The 19332-nt window shown below is 36.9% G+C and overlaps 1 protein-coding gene across 4 annotated transcripts in view; it reads left to right on the forward strand.

Annotated features, from left to right (window-relative positions):
• FAM193A (family with sequence similarity 193 member A) overlaps positions 1–19332 on the forward strand; it is an 81832-nt gene that overhangs the window by 30539 nt on the left and 31961 nt on the right. For 3 of the 4 annotated variants that reach the window (XR_012042646.1, XM_072862367.1, XM_072862369.1), the window contains exons 2-8: positions 2176–2241; positions 4965–5210; positions 7399–7565; positions 7857–8024; positions 10977–11211; positions 14447–14571; positions 18974–19118. Coding sequence is in view for 3 of the 4 variants with exons in the window: in XM_072862367.1 (XP_072718468.1) it covers positions 2176–2241; positions 4965–5210; positions 7399–7565; positions 7857–8024; positions 10977–11211; positions 14447–14571; positions 18974–19118 (1152 nt within the window). In the remaining variant the exon portion in view is untranslated. The remainder of the gene's footprint in view (positions 1–2175; positions 2242–4964; positions 5211–7398; positions 7566–7856; positions 8025–10976; positions 11212–14446; positions 14572–18973; positions 19119–19332) is intronic. The other variant, XM_072862368.1, reaches the window with a different exon arrangement.

The following is a 19332-nucleotide window of genomic DNA, read 5'->3' on the forward strand; positions in this document are numbered from 1 at the left end:
CTACAAGATTCTTCTGATGTTTTCTCTAATATGCTATTTAGCCATCTCCTTCCCTGGCCTGTCATGTCATTATTCACCCCCACTTAAGTCCTTTTTGTGATTTTTATATTTGCTGTAAGCCTCATGTAAAATGTCTTAAATCTCATTGCCTAAAGACATTTACTTTTTGATTATTCTCTTTAAGTTTCCTCCTATTTGTTGATAATTCCTTTCTTTAAATTCCTAGGTGTTGGTTCCTCCTGCAGGTATTTAGGTCACTGATGAATTCTGGGGGGTTTGCACTAATATTTTGAACCAAATTCTGCACAGTGCTTAGGATCAGGAGATGCCTTTTCTTGATCAACAACTCCTTCCATGAAGGAGTCACTCCTGATGTTCAGTATTTTGTCTTGGCATCCTGCAACATTTAGTGGATAACAGAAACCTCCCACTGTTTTTGTCTTTGCTTTTGTAACATTTCTGACTGCCTTCAGCTTTGTCACTCAACATCTGCATGTTTAAATGTGATGGCTCATGCATTTCTTGTTATCACTGTCTTGAATGTAAAGAAGGTAAATGTACTCCCTTAATGAGCAGGTAATGTTTTTGGATGAACTTGTCTTTTTTGAATTTTCTCAAAAAAAATTTTTTTTGAGCTGCTGGTACCAATTTCATGCTAAACTTTCTTACTGGTTTCTTTGTTCTTGAATGCATATGTGTGCCAGTAACCAGTGGACCTCCAGTAATGGAGGATTTCTTTTCTTGGTGAAGAAGACTTTCTTTAATTCAAAAGACCTTTTCTTTTTTCCACTTTTTGGTAAGTGGCTGAATAAAAATAGGGAACTTGTTCCCCATCAGCATTTTTGCTCTTATGATTTTAGATCCGAGATGCTTGACTTGCATATGAGGGTTTCTTCTTGAAAGTTAGCATAGGGTATGTAAGTGAAGTTGTGTGGTTTCTTATTTGTATATTCTCTGGCAATGATTTGAAGATTGTGTTTTATCCTCTACTTTGCCTTTGAAAAATCCGTCTGAAGACAATGGCTTTGCAATAATCTCACTGGCTCTGTAAACCGAGCAGTCAGTAATCCTGTGGATGTGTAAAGCTGAAGGATGCTCCTTTGTACTGCAGGAGGCTCCAATCTGAGTTTCTAGTTTGGTTGCAGGGTAAAAATACTTTCTGAACTCTGTAAAGCCAATGCACAGGATGTGGGGGTTCCTATGTTAAACAGGCTGGTTTTTATTGTGGTCCTTAGAGTAGTCTTAGAAATATTAATATCAGGCAATAGTAGGTGGAAAACTGGAGAGCAAGAAGAGGTTAGCAAAAACATGTGAAAGGTGGAACTGAGGCATGAGGTAAATTATATTTGAAATTCAAGAGATAAACCAGTACTCAAGAAGAGGGAAAATAAAGAATACAATAATTAACTTTATTTCCCCTCTCCCATTTTTTTTGAAATCAAATGCCTTTTCTTCAGCTCTGTGTGATCTAGGGCTCTTCATTGTCACTGACTTGAATTTGTATGCTGTCCTAACTTTACTCTTGTTGTAGTGTCCTCAAATAATGCTATGTGAAAACACTTTGGGCTTGTGAAAGGCACTTCATTGATATCTAGTGTAGTCTCTGTAACACTTGTGGAGAAACAAGGTATAGAAGAGATCTCGGAGAGGTTTTTGTATGAATTATAACCTGGGGCAGGAGGAAGGCTTCTGCAGTGGAATAGCTGAATGCCATTTGGAGGCTTGCTGTGGAAAAGTCTTCCCAGTTAACACTGCATATTTTTCTGAGCAGTATTCTATTCAACTTTCAAAAGGCAAGAATCTTTGGTAATTGTCTCAGTTCACAATAGAATTTTAAAAGCTCAATGCAAACAATCAAATACAGAAAGAAAAATGGCGTTTTGCTTATGACTTTTCTTTTTTCCTGTGTCAATTCTTTCATCTCAGAGTTGCATTGCTAATAAAACAGCTATAGTGCAAAAGTTTAAAACACATAAATTGTAAACTTTTGCATCTGTAGAACTTTTATTACAAAAGAAAAGGGATTTTCCATCTCTGCACTCAAACAATCATTCAGGTTTCAAAAGCTGTTTTATCAACCCTCAGATGCAGAGGACAGGTTTGTTTAATTTTTTTAATGCTCTTTTTAGCATTAGACTCAACTATTGTAACGAATGTACTGTTAATTTTTTGCAGGTTTCGCTAAATGGTACACAGTTTACAGACAGTTCTGTTGGATCAGAATTCACAGGTGTTTCTCAGGTATGTGCAGCCAAATTTTGTGGGTGCATATGATAGAATTATTTATTAAACAGTATTAAATGTACTAGAGAAAACTCTTCAAAAATATCTGTATCTCTTTTTGAGATCGGGACTTGGCTAGCTGAAGTCGGTTTCTGATGACTTCACTATTCAAGCTTTAAAAAGCAGTGAAAGCTACTATTTCTAAAGTAAAATTTTATTGTTATAATAAGCTTGAAATTGGACATAGATGTGAAAAAAAAGCTATGCAGTTTTATGGTAGTAAAGTTATTCTCGGAAATAAGTCTAAATACATAGCAGAGATGCAGTTATTTCTGTTCCAGCTTGTCCTACTTCCAGCTTTCATTTATAATTGTTATATCTGAACATGTTTCAGAGAGAAAGTGAGACAGGGTGTTTTCTTACAGAGATGCATCACACATTTTTTTGAAGCTTGACTAGTGGAAAAATATCTTGCTTTTCTCAAAACGTACACGTTGCTCTGATTACGCCGAAGACACATACAAATGTATATGTGACCTAATTCCAAGCTCATCTAGTCCAGGAAGACTTTACTGCTGCTGTTGAAATGATCACATGAAACAGTCACTGCATTCATCTTTTAAATAAATAATAAACTACAATTCATAGCTTCATTTTAGAATGACAGAGCCATAACGGGAATCTCAGTTTCTTATGTTCTAGATTTTTGTCAAGGTTCTAACTGTCAATTTTGTTTGAAATACACTGCTTAGAAATTTTCATTCATAGCAGTTGATTTGCATCATGCTCTAGGAACCAAGTGCTTTCATTTGAACTTCATATCTGTTGTAAATATGGGCCCAGTTGGGAGATTGTTAGGGTTTTGCAGAGTCTGTGAAGTGGCCAGAATTAAGATGGTTGCTCCTGCTATTTTTGCCTTTGCTTTGTTAATGATCATGATGCAACTTTAAGCAAATTACACACACACCTCTTAACTTCTAGAAGTCCTTGCAGCATAGCTGGGATATGTTTGCCATGACCCTTACCTTTGCAAAAGAGTAAGTGTCAGGTTGTCTTAACTTCTGAACTTTTACATTTTTGCCCTTTGCTTTTCCTACTTGTTGGAAGATGTCCTGCAGATGATGTTCAAAAGGATTTGCCTGCAATAGCTATAAAGAAGTCATAGTCTTTCCAACAGAGACTTAATCTGTCTTCAAAAAAATTTATTTTAACAAGGAAACTTTCAGGACTAAGGGGATCAGCAGCCATTGCCTCCTGCATGCAGGGTTTTTAGGCATTAATAAGATCTGCAGTTGAGCGCAGGTCAGCCAAGAGGAATGTCTGACTTGAGAAATCTGTTCATGCTTGTAGAGCCAATAAGGGGATGATTCCAGACTTTCAGGAGGCAGAGCGAGTCTTCCCTCATGAGAGTGTTTTCTGAAAACCTGCAGTAGACACCTGGAGAAATTGTGTTCGTTCTTGCGCCTTAGTGCTTAGGTGTGAATTCTTGAAGTGGCATCAGTGAGTAAAGAGATTAGCTGTTCTTACTAAATCCATTAACTTAAATTTTTTATGAACTTCTGAAAGATAAGAAGATACTTGTGGAGATGAATTCAGTGTGTCTCTTTTTTGATGTCTAGAATTCTCAGTTTTTCTTTCCATATTGCTGAGTCTGTCAGTTTTATAAATGCAAAGAACACAAAAATCAGAGTTCATAATGCTGTGTTGTTTTTCTTCAGATGTCAGCAATAAGGAATTGATTTGTTGTTGCTGTGAAGGCAAGAAGAGTTAGTGAATTGTGTTATAGCTTCAACTAGTCCTTTGCCCTGAAGAACTTTTCACCTGGGCTTGTGCACTTCAGCCCTACAGGATCTTTAAAGCAGTATTTTTGTTAATATTGAGGTTGGAGCAGTATCTAGAGGAATACTGGAATGACTTACTTAAATTTTGCCTTTCCTTTGAGGAAGAACTTAACTATTTTGAGGCTTACCTAGAAGGTCTTGCTAATTAAGGCAGAGCTAGTAGCTGTAATATAATCAGACAAATCTGTGATTCTGCCATTACAAGATGTTTTGTTCCATTCATTATTAACTTCGCTTATGTCTTGTAAAGTTGGGTTCTGTTTGGCTTGTGCTGCTTGACATGTTCTTGAGTATCAGTCTTGGTGAATAACCAGCATCTCATGGCTGAACCATAATTTCATACACAGTAGCATCTTGGAAGAGAACGTAAGTTTTGAACTGCCTCTGTCCTCATAAGCTACGAAGTCTACTTTATTCAATAGTTGACAGTGGATCTGCTTGGTTTTGTTAAAACTGAGTTAGGCTTTTATTTGTAACAAGCTTAGCTGAAAGCATCTTTGTTTCAGTTAGTATTGGAAAAGGAGGTGACGCAGAACTTCAAAGAGCAGTTATTTTCCTTTTTATCTCTAAGAATGACAACAGTAAAAGGAATTGTACTATCCCTTTTTTATTTTACTTACTAGATTATTGCATCTAGGCTGAATTATTTTAGAGGGGAAGCCTGTAGTCCATGCTCCCTGAAAACATTACTTTTTAAAATGGGAGTGTATTCATAATCAGAATTGTTTGCCACATGGATATTTACACTGTTGTGTGTGATCTTGGGACGCTCCAAATATGTGACTGTTAATGACATTTAATGACTGTTAAAATACGTTTGTTTTTTTTAAATCTCAGAATAAGTTTTTCTAGTATGTATTCTCTGAATAACCAGTTATCTATCAAAACATTTATTTCTAGACACCGTTTACCTTTGGCTTGGGACAAAGGGCACCATATACAACTGGCGAGCATTGTCTTCTTTGTAGAAGTGAACGAAAAGATTCTTCGCTTTCAGAGAGCGGAATAAAAAATTCTAGCAAAACAGCACTTTCCACATCTCCAAAAGCAAACAATATGCTGCATCTTCCACTGTGGGTGTGTCCAGACTGTCGACGAACAGTCGAAAAGGAGGAAAGGCATGCTACAATAGAGCAATCTCTTGTGGTAAGTTGAAGTACTTCAATTCGGTAGACTAAGAAGATACGTTGTTATGGGCTGAATGCTACTTTGTGCTTTTGAGCCACTTAGAAAGTACTTTAGGAGATTTTGAGTTGGTTTTCCTATGAGCTAAACTGAACAGTCAAGTTATTCCAAAAATGCGGAGTTCTGATTCTGAGTTTTGGATTTTTGAGTAGAGCAAGGCTTGGATTTGTTTCTTGCTCGTTTTTTGCCCTTTCAATTTATTGGATCTCATACTTTGTCCTTTCCCCCTCTACTTTAAATTCTGTTTCTTCTACTCTTACCAATGCAACTTTAATCATTATACTTTTTTTTCTATTCTCTGTCTGCTCATATGTACTTTCCCCGCTTTGTGAGGTAAACTATTTGAACTTTCCTTGTTCTTTCAGTAATGTTCTTGAGTCGCTGCGCCTGCACTGCCCCCTTTCTGCACGTCTGAGCTTTGTCGTCTTTTCTTTCCTGTATTTTTTAATAAAGAAGCACAACTTTGCATAGTATACATATAACAATTTTTAATTCTTTGTTGTAGAACTGCAAACACTGATTTAATACATGGTGCTAATATTTCAAGTTGTGATTATTTTCTAAATTAAATGTTAAAATATATTTTCAAATGAGAATTCAACATCACTTAAGAGCTGTGCTCAGTGTAGCAGAAAGATATAAAAAGTTCATTGACAGGTCCAGCAAAACCCCATTAGAAGTAAACTATGATGGTATACTGCAGAACCAAATCTTCACAACTTAATCTGGGAAGCCACATGCTTCTGATAATTGGAAGCATTATAGATTCCAGCTGACATCTCCTTGTAGAGAGCTAACAGACTGTGCACATGCCCATAGGCACATACAGATTTTTATTTCAGTAAACAAATCAGTGTGAAGAAAGATTGTCTTTGTATAGCATATGTTGTTAAACTCGTGTTAAAAACACAGTTAACATAGTCAAAATTTTTCAGTTGAGTCAAAATTTTTGACATATTTAAGCTCTGTTTAATGAACTAGTAAAGAAAATAAGTGTCCTACAAGTGCAAGGAAGGCAGGATTTGCTTCCTAAACATTTTGTTAAATTATATATACTCCAGGTAAGATAAAAATTTACAGTATTTTTTAACTTGGCAACTGTTTTCTTATTTTAAGAGGAATTTTTAAAAGCAAACAGCAAAAGGATTTTCCAAGTTGGGAAGCTTGACTTAAAAAAGCAACTAAATGGATTAGGTAGCTAGTCAAATTAGAGAAACCGGATGGAAAAAAAAACCCAAAATGAGCTAAAAAAAAAAATCTATTATCAGTCACTGCAAGCCAGGGTATAAGTGGTTTGCTATAGATGCTCCTGTGTTCAGGTTGCTGTTGCTCTCATTACCTAGTTTGGTTTGCCTCAGCAGCACCCCCAGTAGCTGCTCTTGCTGTTGGCAGCAAATGCATGCAGGTTTGTTTTGACCTGTGTCTGCATCCTGCTCCAGGATCTGGGGTGAAGCACAAAAAAAACCCCCTTCAGTCATGCTCCTAATGTGGGAGAGGTCTCTGCCTGGTGCCACAGAAAGCTGGTGGCAACTTGGGGAGGGTGCAGGAGGGAAGCATGGTGTGTACTGGGGCTTGACCACAGAGAAGGGAGAGAAACTGGAGACCAAAATACCAGCAGCCTTGGGAGAGAGGTTTGTGTCATCTGCTAGTACTGAGCAGCACTGTACACAGGAGATAGCATCCATTCCCAATGACAGCAGCTTTCTAACATCCATTACTATGAAGTAGTATGTCTGGCTGTTATAAACAAGGAGATTTTATGCTTTTTGCTTGAAGGGATTGTTAAACTACAAAAGTCAAACATGCTGTCAAATAGTGACTGAAGAGATATTACTAGTTTATGATTAATCATGGATGATGCAAGCCTTCCTTTAGCTTAGTTCATTGTTTATGCTGGAGTACATAAAGGTGATAATTATAACCAACATACTTTGGTTATTAGAAATGAAACTATGTTTATATCATTGGTTTTCTCAGTCCATCTCTTGTATTTATTAGGCTTTTTGAAGGTAAATTGTTTATGCCTGGTTGAGTGTCCTCCCAAAATACATTCAGCGCTAAGAATTGCCACGTTAGTATTTGCCTACCTATTAACACTTCAGACTTCTACCTTACAAACTGAAGGCTACCTGTGTTTTTTCCCTTTCAGAGCCAAGATTTCCTTTTGCACATGCCTCTTGGAAACAGTGGATCACAGCAGGAATCTGTAGGAGGAGGAAGAATAACTGTTGGTGCACAGACGGTGCCTGCTGCAGATCTTAGCAATTCCTCTCCTTCAGACATAGCATGCAACTGTGAGGCCTGTAATGAGCGCAGGTAAGAACCAAATTCAAACTCAACAGCATGGTGCCTGTAGTCAGACTGTCGGCAGTGTTGTAGCTTATTTGTTGGTGTATGCTTAAAGTCTTAAACAGGCTATCTGACAATAACAGTAACTTAGAGATGGCAGCTTTTTTCTGATTTTGTACTTCATTTTAGGCATGTACTTTATTTTAGGCATTTTCAGATGTATGCTGTTTTTCCTGAAGAGCATCTTCAGAATAGTAGGAATCAATACAACTATGTGATATACAAATAGAGAGTAATTATTGTTGTCATTATTTGCAGAGAAAATTCAGCAGAGCCTGAACGTGAACCTCAGCAGCTTCAAAATTACTGGTCAGAAGTAAGATACATGGTTCGGTGTATATATCGCCAAGCTGGGACCCCGTTGGCAGATGACCAAGACCAATCTTTGGTACCAGATAAAGAAGGAATGAAAGAGCTGGTGGATAGGTATAGCACTTTGAAAAACATCTATTAATTGCTAAGAAGATTTTTAAAATTAGTTCTTAAGTAATTTGGAATATTGTTTTTTAGTAGGATGTTATTTACCAACTGTAAGTCTGGTTGCTTGGAATGATTGCCTCTCCACTAGAATGAAAAGTCAGAACAGTCAATTCTATTTCATGCAGGATTTTTAAATGCTAGATTGAATGCATGGGAAGCTATTAAATTTGTGTGCTGTTTGCAATAGGAATATTAATGTATAATTACAGAAGGGTCCCAAAATCTTATTCTTCAAAAGACCTTGAGGTGATTACTATGAATAAGACACTGTTTAGTTTGAATTGCCCCACATTCTTACCTTGTTGAACTAGACTGAGGTATAATACTGCTTGCATCTTACTGTAGTTGTAACAGCTAGAAGAGACTTTTAAAAAAAAAATAAAATAAAAATTGGCCATTGATCACTAGATGAGATGGATTCTGAGAACTTCTTTCTTATCTCAGAAGTTGGAATTGTAGCTTTTCTAGGTGTGAAGTTGAAAATGTGCTTAATAAGATCCTCAGTTGTGGTTTTTTCCTTTTGAGAATAGTGTGGCTGTTCTTAAAGTGCTCCAGGAGGTTCATCTCATTTTCTAACTGAATGCGTTGTCAAGGAATAGTTGCTCTCCTTGGTTCTGTACATACTTAATATACTAAGGTCTGATTAGTCTGATAAACTGTAGTTCTTATATGGAGTTTCTAGTTGAAGCTAAATTCTGGCAAGGTAAAGAAACTTTTGAAAGATTATAGTCGTCTAGCATTGCTCTTTATATGACTATACTTCTGAGTCAGCCTTAATAGATAATTAAATAAGCTTATTGCACTTCTGTTATATAAAAACTGACTGTTTGGTTTTGAACATGAGTTGTGTAAAAGTAGAGTAATATAGCATGCCTCCCTATTAGTCACACTTTGTTTATTTAAGTGATCAAAACGTGCAACATAGGTTTTGAAATCAAAGGTGCTTAAATGTTGCATAGTGTGTAGGTAATTAACACTGAATCACAGCTAAAATGGTTGTTGATTTTTATGCAGTTTCTCTTTAATGGAAAAATTTTGGAAATTGGAACACATACTGTGTACCTTTCTTTTGTACTTAGGAGCTTAGATTTCTCTAGAACTGTTTTTCACTTTTGAGAGAGATTATTAAAATACAAAGGCAAGAACAGGATCTCAAAGAAGGAAACCTTAAATGTCAATATGATTATTCTTCACTTGAGTTCCTTATGGTCTCCAAAGTATGAAATAAAATTAGGATACTGTGTTTGAGCAGACACCAGTGTGTCCAGTCAGTGGTGCTAATATCATGCAAAATTTTTTAACAAAGCTAGTCAATGTAGGTATTGAAAGTGTAAAAACAAAACAAACAAACAAAACCAACCAACCAAAACAAAAAACCCCAAACAAACTGTTTAGGTAGCATGCCAAAGATCATGCTGTAGCCAAGTAAATCTATGTTTAAAAGGCAGAAATTCCTAATTCCATGCTCACCTCTGTTAGACACAGCTGGCAAGAAACGGACTGTCTGTTTGTCTTACTTGAACAAAGTAGTTGTGCCAAGTACTGTCCCTATTGTATGTTGGAGCACTTTATGGCAATGTGATAGTACTCTGTTTTGTGAGTGATGAGGGAAGAGCAGGGACTAGATAGCAGCAGACTTTTATTCATCTAACTTAAGTACTTATCTAATCCCTTTCTTCTTCTCTATCTCCCTGTGCTGTAAAAAAACCTGAGGCAAGTGCTTAAACTCCATGCACAGGACTTTAAATAGTGCAATTTCACTCTAAAGTGCTTCAAAGCAGCCATCGTGTTCAGTTTTCTTCTGTGTGAGGTGGTTCAAACCCATGCCTCACTTCCAGGAGAGTATCAGACCTAGCCAGCTGTATGCTATCCTTAGCAGGAAGCCCTGACCCTCTTTGAAGCTGTGTCTTACAGTGCCAAGTCTTGTAGATATTGAGTGGCTGAATAGAGTGTATGGAGGACAGTAAGGTTCTGGAGCTTCAATGTTAGTGTGCTTCCCTGGAACAAATGAGTCCCAAATTCTGGTCCTTATTCTAGATTAAAAAAAAAATAAAAATAGGAAAAAAATACACCAGTTATTTATAATGATTGCAGCCTAGGCACTACCATAGTAGAGTGCCCTAAGTCATGTTCCTTGAGGGACATTCTTTGTGGCCTTGTGAATCCCACACCTCTGCTATGCAGTGGCACAGCTTTAATAAAAGGTGCAAAAAATGTCCTTGTACAGGAGATCTGCAACTTGGGGTAAGAAACTCTCAATGAAGGTGAGAAGAAGTTTCATGAATGAGTGTCTTAAAAGTTTGGTAATTGTATGAAATGTCTTCATTCAGTTCAGCTCAACAACAGAAGGGTCCCCCAAAGCAGTCACTGAGTCCAGTCTGATTAGTATGTATTTAGGCATGTTCTGGCTGCCTAACAGGTCAAGCTCCTTCAATGGCTTGAATTAAAGGCCTGTCCTTCTACAGGATATTAATTGGGCCTAGGTCTGGCTGTTCCAACTGGGACATTTATTAGGGCTGTATATAAGAAGATGGAGAAGTTGTGAAGAAGCTTGTCTGAAGAGTCTAAGTGTCTGTGGGGTTGTATGCAAATTGAGTAAAGGTTTTTTAGCACACAAGTCCAAGTGAAATACTGAGGTCCTAAATTAATTTGTTCCTCAGGTGTGCAGGCATCCTAGTCCTAAAGCCACACAGGACCTCAGTTCCACAGTGTAAAAGTAGGGAACTGGACTGTGTTCTCCCAGATTTCAGGTAGTTTCTGTAAACCCTAGCCATTGTTTCTTTTTGAATTACGATGATGGTAACTGGTAAATATTTTTAGGAAAGAAAAAATTGTTGATTACATGTGTGGTTTGTTGTTTGGTTTTTTTTTTTGGTCACAAATATTCTAAAAATACAGGCTTTGTGAAAGAGATCCATATCAGCTTTACCAACGGTTGGAACAGCAAGCTAGAGAATATGTGCTTGAAATGAAGGTTCGTCTGCTCAGACACTTGTCACTGGGATCTAAAGTGGCATCAACGTTAGCAATACAAGGGCCACCACAGGCACATCAGTTCATCTCACTCCTACTTGAAGAATACAGTGCACTCTGTCAGGCAGCATGTACAATCAGCGCCTTTCTAGTTACTCTGGTAAGACTGAAAAAATAACTTATATGCTTCTACTTGCTAGGGGTAATCCTAGCAGAGCTGTTCTGGGCTCTTTCAGATGTCTTCTGTGGTTTGTAAAATGTAAGGTTTTTTTGTGTGTGCATGCTTGGAGACAGGGATATTTTGAAAATGCAAATTTAATTCTTCAGAAGTGTAGATGAGACATCTCTTACAGTGAATTGATGAAATTGCCTTTTGTTTGTAAAGAAAAAGGTGGGATGCTGCTTGTGGCACTTATTCTGAAACTAATCTTTAAGCAGATCTACAAAATTTTAGATAATGCCTTTGAAAATGTATGAAACTTCTCTGTTAATCTTTAATGGTCTCTTGACAACCATGTTTAAAGGATACAAACTTTTATGTGTAGCACTGACTTAGATGTTTCAATGTTCAATTTTTCTTTTCACTTATAAGCAAGAATGGCTACTTGAAAAGGTGATCTTTTGCCTTGGAATTAATCTTCTATGTTATTTATTATTTCTAAAATTCTTGTTCTTTCTTAAATGCTTTTTTTGTCAACTGATTGTGATGTTAGACTTGGGATTATATTTTTAGGTAGAAAATAAGCAATAGCCTTAAAAATACCTTATTGAGTAACTCTCCATCATGAGTGAGTAATACAGTAAACATTCTGTAATTCTATTTGTTTTAAGGCTGAGAAGGCTATTAATCCTGTTTTGTTAATAATACTTTCCTGTACATCCTTTGTTAATGTCCTTATACTGTACATCCCTTTTCTTGTGTAAACTTTGCACAAGCAAAACAAAAAGTGGATAAACTGGTAAATTTGGGTTTTATTGCCAATTAGCTGAAAGTGAGTGTCTAGGTATCTAAAGAGAGGAAAAGAATAGGCAGTAACAAGACTATGATGGCCACAGGTGAGAAGGATATAAAATGGAGGGGAAGCAGAGTGTCATTACTGAGGCAGGGCTGTTAGTAAAATTGAATTGGTAAAGCAGGAAGATGTTTCTATTAAACTTGGGCATATCTGATGCTTTTTTTTTCTGTTAATGCTCTGTATTTGCTGTTGTCTGTATTGTCTTCCCCAGCTTTATCGCTTAGATACAGTTGTGAGGTCACTGCTATCTCCAGTTTATTGGCTGCTTTTAATAGTCATCAAGTCTCTAACAAGGTGCTTGGGAGAAGATTGCTCTTCAGGTTGATTTGCGTTGGAACGTAGAAATTTGTTCAGCTGAAAAGCAGATGGATTACTGTACAAATGTTAGCTTTCTCAAAGTAGATCCACCAATAATGCACTATTAGTGCCAGAATTATACAGCTGATAAGAAAATAATATTTTAATATTTTTTTCCCTGGTGGTTATTGTGAACTATGATCATGAAAACTTAGCAGGTATGAGAGATTGAGATAATGGCCATGAAGAGACAGAAGATGCTTGAACTCCCTAATCTACCCCTTTTCTGACAAAATTCAAAGCAAAATAAAATTCCTATTCTCTTTTGAAAAACAAAGCATAAGGAAACACAAAATACCCCAGACTTTTCTTATCCTTTTCCTTCTGTTGCCCAGTAAGTACTGAAAACTAAGCTGTGACATTGAGAAACTGAAATGTGAGAATGAATGTAGGATACTGTCTCGTCATACATTTCTTAGATGTATTAAATAACCTTTTTATTAAATGGAGTAGTATGTCACAGCTTTCAATACAGGTAGTAGGGTCACTAGCCTTTTCAGTGTGCATGGTTGTTTTCTCTCAAGATAACAGTGCACTATGGAAGAAGGAATCTTTTCAGCTGAAATACATAAAAAGCATTCAAGATCCCTAAACTTAGTGCAGCCTTCCTTTCAAAGGAAAAACCTTTGCACATAGCATGCTATATAAAGGCATATAATGCCTTGAACCTCCACCTGTGAGGAACTAATTTCTCAATGAAATTATGAAAAGTTGTCCTTCCTTTCAAAGGAATCCAGCTAACTAGCAAAGTTCAAGAGCAGGAACTAATGCCTTGTGCCCCACCAGGGAATGACAGATTATACTGAGAGCAAGCTGGAAAGAGCCCTCGAGTATGCAGTATAGCAGACTAGAAGGGAAAACTCACCTGGTATTTCTTTGTGAGAAACATCATACTCTGCGCAATCTGATATACAAGATTTTGTAGATAAGTGACTGTTTTGTTCACAGGATAATATGGGAATTGCTTAGGAAAGCAACCTTTCTGAGTTTTGACCCTTAAGAAATTATTAGCAATTTATAGAAATTTTAAATATTTTAACGACATAATATTCAAAGTGAAAGGGTACATGTGTCGTGCAACTTGGGGGGAAAAAAACCACCTACCCTTCTTAAAGAATAATAAACCTCCAAACTTGATTATTTTTTTGAATACTGATAGTCTTGCATTAGGTCTGATATAAATATGTATTTGGTTTTTAACCCACTATGCTTAACAAAACTTTGAAATTCTGGAGTATTCTGGTATTTCTGGGTACTCAAGGTTATAGTGCATAGGGCTCACTTGCTGATCTGATAGCCAGAACGCTTGCATTTGATTTTGCTGTGGGGGAGAATCCTGGTATAGAAAATCTGCATACTGCTGGCTATATTTTGGAAAACTTAATGACTTGAGAAAATATTACACCTGTCTTTGATTCATATGGCTTGATAATAATAGATTTAAGTTTTAGACCTTGAAATTATATACAATTATGTGTTAAATAACCTCAAATAGAAAAACATTATGCTTACTAGAGAAGTAAGCTGTTAGTCTTGTCTATTTAGAAAACTTCATTTTTGAAGCTGTACTTGGAGAACTATTTACTTGATTTACGTCACTTTTGAATAATGATTATAGCTTGCCATCATATATGTGTCTGTTACTAGATAAGTTCAGAGAACTGAAAAATAATCAGAGATAGACAATTGTTTGACAAGAAAACCTGAGAATAACTGGTTCAGATCATAAGACATCATTCAGTGCAGAAATGAATGGAAGCTTTCAACAACATAGTCTGATTTTTTTCTTTTTTTCCTAATCGATGACAATTTAGAAAAACAAGGAATGAAGCTATATTTATTTAAGTCATTAAAGAATTACTTAAATTCTGAGTTTCTGGGTGTTAAAACTAGGTAAGATCTGAGCTGGACAATCCAACCTGTAGGTTGGAAACCAGATTTTTAAAAAAAATCTTGCCTTGGACAGAAACTACCCCTTCTCCCCCCTGCCCCCGCTTATTTCTGGTTGTTTTTTCATTATAGGAAAATGAACATTTGAAGAAATTTCAGGTGACATGGGAATTGCACAATAAGCATCTGTTTGAAAATCTGGTATTTTCTGAGCCACTCCTGCAGAATAGCTTGCCAACGTTGGTGTCACAGCTCAGGTAGAGTTTAACTTTTCTTTTGTAATTTAAAGGAGAAATCAAACCCCATGTTTGCAACCACAACATCTACAAAAAAAATTTCTCTGCTGCTTCTACAGTTTAATAGGTAAAAATCCTTGTTGATCTGTCTTGAAAACAGTGTTGTTGAGCAGGCTGCTGTCATAACTTGCTTATCAGAAGAATTACTACCCTAATCTGCTTACTTGTAGGTTACCTAGTAAAATGACAGCATCTTATGAAAATGCTGATGGTATGACTGAACAGTACTGGTTTCACTTGTTGTCAGGGATTGCTACTGTCTTTACAGTAGCTCTACAAGCAAATTAAAGCCTCAATGCCTTCATGCTTCCCACAATGCACAAATAACTTAATTTGGAGTTTTAAGCAATCTTTTCATTGGAGGAAGCAAAAGAAACAAAATCCCTTGCTTGTAGGTCTGAAGGTATATTTTGTTAGCAAGGTTGCTCTGCTTGTAACTTGTGTACCTGCAAAGTATTTGGGTTTTTTAGGGAAGAGGAATTAATTAATAGAAATTTTATTTTTTATCCTTAGTCTGAACACTTTTAAAGTACAGTCATGGATGGTTTGTGTTGACCTCTCAATCTTGTTTCTGATGAAGACATTTATGCTCTGTATTCATGTGTTTTAAAGATACTGTCTTGGGTATTTTTCCATGGTACAAGAGCAGTTTAAGTGTCACAAGATGTTGCTCACAGTGAATAAAGAAATTTCTGATGAGTTCTCCTTTTGCTAGTAGATACTAGAAACGAAAGCAAGAAAAGGCAAGAAAGCTTAATTGTCACTGGGCTCAACAAGAAGTCTAAAGTCCCTGAGAATAACTTGTCTAATTGGTTTGCATGAAACTGGGTTGGTAGTGAAAGCCTTTTTTTCTTTCCCTCCCCCCCCCACCCCCCCAGCAGGTAATTCTGTTGCTGTGTTCAATAGTGTGTTGTTCAATCGCATATCTTCCTAGTGATCTGTGTTTGACTTCCCAGTACCACTGTCACTTGACACTGTGTCCCTCAGTCATCTCCATGCTTTCTGACAAGGCTTCTCTGCATCTCTTACTCCAGCAATCCTGGCTATATCAAGACTTTATATTACCTTCATCTGCAGAGATGAGAAATGGTCTTAGTGAAGCTTATGGTCATTTCTTGACAAAAGCATTGGATTGTTTTCACTTACCTGCAGTTGCTACTGTAATTAAAGTCTGAGCAACAGAAGGTGTTTCTCTGCAGAACTTCACTGTAGTGACAGCTACCTTCAAGGCCTAAATATGATGAAGTCAGAATCTCTTCCTGCAGGAGTTTCTTTTTCCAGTACATCTGTGTTCGCTAGATAGCTTTAAGGGTGTTTCACATGAACTGTGGTTTTGCCTAAATTGATTCACATGAGCCTTTTTGAAAGGAGAGGTTCAGCACAAGCTTTCTGTTCCATGGTTTTTAGTTTATATAGTGTAAGTTTTGTTTTTCTTTGGTAAACATGGATTACTTCTGTTTTCATGGACTCCCAGGATTTTACTGCTGAGTTCTCTGGGTCTCGAAGTAAAAGAATTAGGTAGCCTTTACTGAGAAATTTTTCTGGATGATAATCTGCCTTCTATTGGGAAATGGTGGAGGAATGTTCCATCAGAGAGGCCTCGCATGGAGAAGCAGGGATCAGCCTAGTCCCCTGATCATTTGGTCAGCAGAGAATCATTTGCTTGCAGTAGAGAAGGTGTTGCCAGAGTTTCTTTACAAAAGAGCATTGGCCTTGCTGTTTTCTCTTCCTGAACAAGAAATGTGAAATGGTGTTTTGGCATCTCAGCTTCACTTAATTTTGGGTGCTCACCCTTTCTCTCATCCCTTATTTAAATCACTAAATCTTTTGTGCATCTCTGGCTTTTTCAAAATATATAGTTTATGTGCTGTGATTAGTTCCAAGGATGCTTATCAGATGTCAGACTAGAAAAGATGTTCACTTAGGGAGGTTTAAACATAGCAGTCTTGTGGGGATGGAGGTTACTAGCTGATATGAGATCAGCTGTGTCAGTATTTCACAGGACTGGTCATCTACTCAGGGTAAACTACCAGGGTCTTAATGTGTTATATCTTGTTCTGCTACCTGGTCAACACCTCTGGTTTGTTTAGGAGGCACACTCCTCTACAGACGAGCTACAAGAGCTGTCCATATTCTTATCAAGAGTTAATTAATCAGCAGGGCTTCTAGATCAGACACAGCATTTTATAAGGCTGTGTTTTCATAATCAGTATTTAAGGAAGTCCAGTCCTTTCATAGGTGAGTGACTAGTGCTTCCTGATGAAGGTGTCTATATGAAAGGTTTCTTAGATGTTAAATATCTTTCTTGGGTTAAGATGCTTTTGATTACATGCAACCACTGACATGCCTCCTACATTCAATAGACTGCTTTATTGGGGTGTGGTAATTAAGTAACTAACTGATACCTGGGGCTTTTCTGTCCTCTTTACTTTCCCTGTATGGGATGGACAGTGTTCAGTGTATATACACAGCTTCAGTTAAATGCTAAAAAATTCTGGGTTCCTGATGAAGATATGCAGGCATACAGTAGGATCTATGTCAAAAGGTATGCCTTGGAAGATTCAGTTACTGTAAAGTAAGCAATTCTTGTTAAGTTTTATGTATGTATGATGCTTTTTACTACCTTTTTTACTGCAATCTAGGAATATATTCCACCTCTGTTTACAGGACTGAAATGTTACCTAGACTGTTGCTTTGTACTTGCCTTGGGAGTGAAAGTGTATTTACTAGTAGCATGTTAACCTTTACTCAAGAATCACAACAAAAATTGAAAGCATAAATGCTGTTGCATTGCTGATCTAAATTTTTAAAAATGAAGTTCTTTTGCTTCTAACTTGAGAGCATATTTTAAAAGGATTTTGTGCACAACTAGTGTTTGAAAGAATAGTACTACTTAGCAGCAGTTATGAGAACAAATTCTTGACTTCTGTACAGTAGGGATCAGAATTTCACATAATTGCATAATACCAGAAACACAGGCTTTGAGAAGTACTAAATAGTGATCTAGTAACAGGAATTGACAGTGTTTGCACTGATAGTGAGGAAGTGTTGTACCCTGAAGTCACCGTATCCCTTTAAACTGCTTTTTGTACTCTACCAAGCATGGACTTCCCAAGTGTTTAATGTGCAGAATTGCTTATGCACCCTTCTAAAGTGGTTGTGTTGCAGGTTCTGGGCAAAAACAACAAAATAAAATAAAATTGAATTTATTGGCAGAGTCATGCTAACAGCTGTAACTTAATGCTTACTGAGTTGTCTGTTTGCTCAGCTCTTCATTATACGGAATGGCCACGTTAAAATTAAAGGCTCAGTTCTTTGCCAGGTGATAGGCAGGACTATGTAGTTCTTAAGTTGGGTTAGCATCCTGTTGCAATGGAAATCTATAACACACCTCCCTGAAATGCTGGAACTGGGCTTAAATGTCAAGTTTCGAGATGCTTGAATTTTGTTTTTTGGTACTGGCTTTGACTCACCACATAACCTCTGTGCATAATTAACTACCAACCAGTTTTCTCTTAATTACTGAGTAGGACAAATGTGGAAAAGCTTCAGTTTATATGTGTCAGTTTACAGGTCATTACAATTCAGTGTGCTTTAAACACACATTATTGAATAGAATTTTGTCTTTTTATTTATTTCTGAAGTCAAGATTTCAGGAGTTTGCTTATTTACTTAGGAATCATTGCGACGGTGTGCCCTATGAGAGTTTTTGTAAAGGAATTTGCTGTACAAAAATGTAGTAGTAGAAAGAAAGGTAAATCTGTCTCCTATTTCTGGGGCTCCTTACAGAGACAGTCATCTGTGAACAGCATAACCACATCTTGAACCTGATGCCACTTGAGTGATAGTAGATAATTTGGTTGCATGCAGTTAGCTCACTTGCCTCATTCTACAGCACTTTTCCCAGCTGGAACTCCAACTCATCTAGTAATCTTTTTAGCATTGATCATGAGAGTTCTGATGAACAAGCTTCTGGCTTTATTTTTACTATATAGCTCTTCAGTAAGTAGTCAACATGTATATTTAGCCCATAGAATTTGGAAGGATAAATATATCAAGCAACAAAATTTGAATAAATATGGCTCAGTAGGTTTGACATCTGGTTGCTAGTGGGAAAGAAGCTCTAGAAATGTTGCACTTCCCACATTCTTGCTATTGTTGGTTACAGAACATTGGAACAAGCAGTTGTTGGATACTTTTTGAAAAATTACTAAAAATACTCAGTTTTGGGATACAAGCAGCTGTGTGGGCCTAGGTGTATCAATAACTGCACTTTAACAACACTTTTTTGGCTGACAGAACTTAAAAGCGTGATTTTTCGGTGAAATGTCTCTTCTATAACAAGTGCTATTTGAACTTTTAGGCTTGGAACAACACACGATTCCTGTAGTGAAGATATGTATAGTACCTTGCTACAAAGGTATCATCAGCTGGAACAGGAAATGGGTCAAGTTGCTGAAGCATGGCTTGAATGTCAGAAAAGAATAGATGATTATGTTGATGAACAGGTAAGAATCATGTAAACAGTCTCAAGACTGACTATGTAGGGAGCAGCCCATGCAAGGCTGTACCTCCAGTGAAGTGTTTCTTTGATATTTTTATCCAGAGCTTTGAAACAACAAAATGTAACTTTTTTCATTGATGTCAGTCTTTCAGAATATAAAAGAACACTAACATACCAATATATAATGGTGATTGTACAGAAACATCTTCAAATTGTTG

This window comes from Ciconia boyciana, chromosome 5, assembly GCF_034638445.1.
Source record: "Ciconia boyciana chromosome 5, ASM3463844v1, whole genome shotgun sequence".
Lineage (NCBI taxonomy): Eukaryota > Metazoa > Chordata > Aves > Ciconiiformes > Ciconiidae > Ciconia > Ciconia boyciana.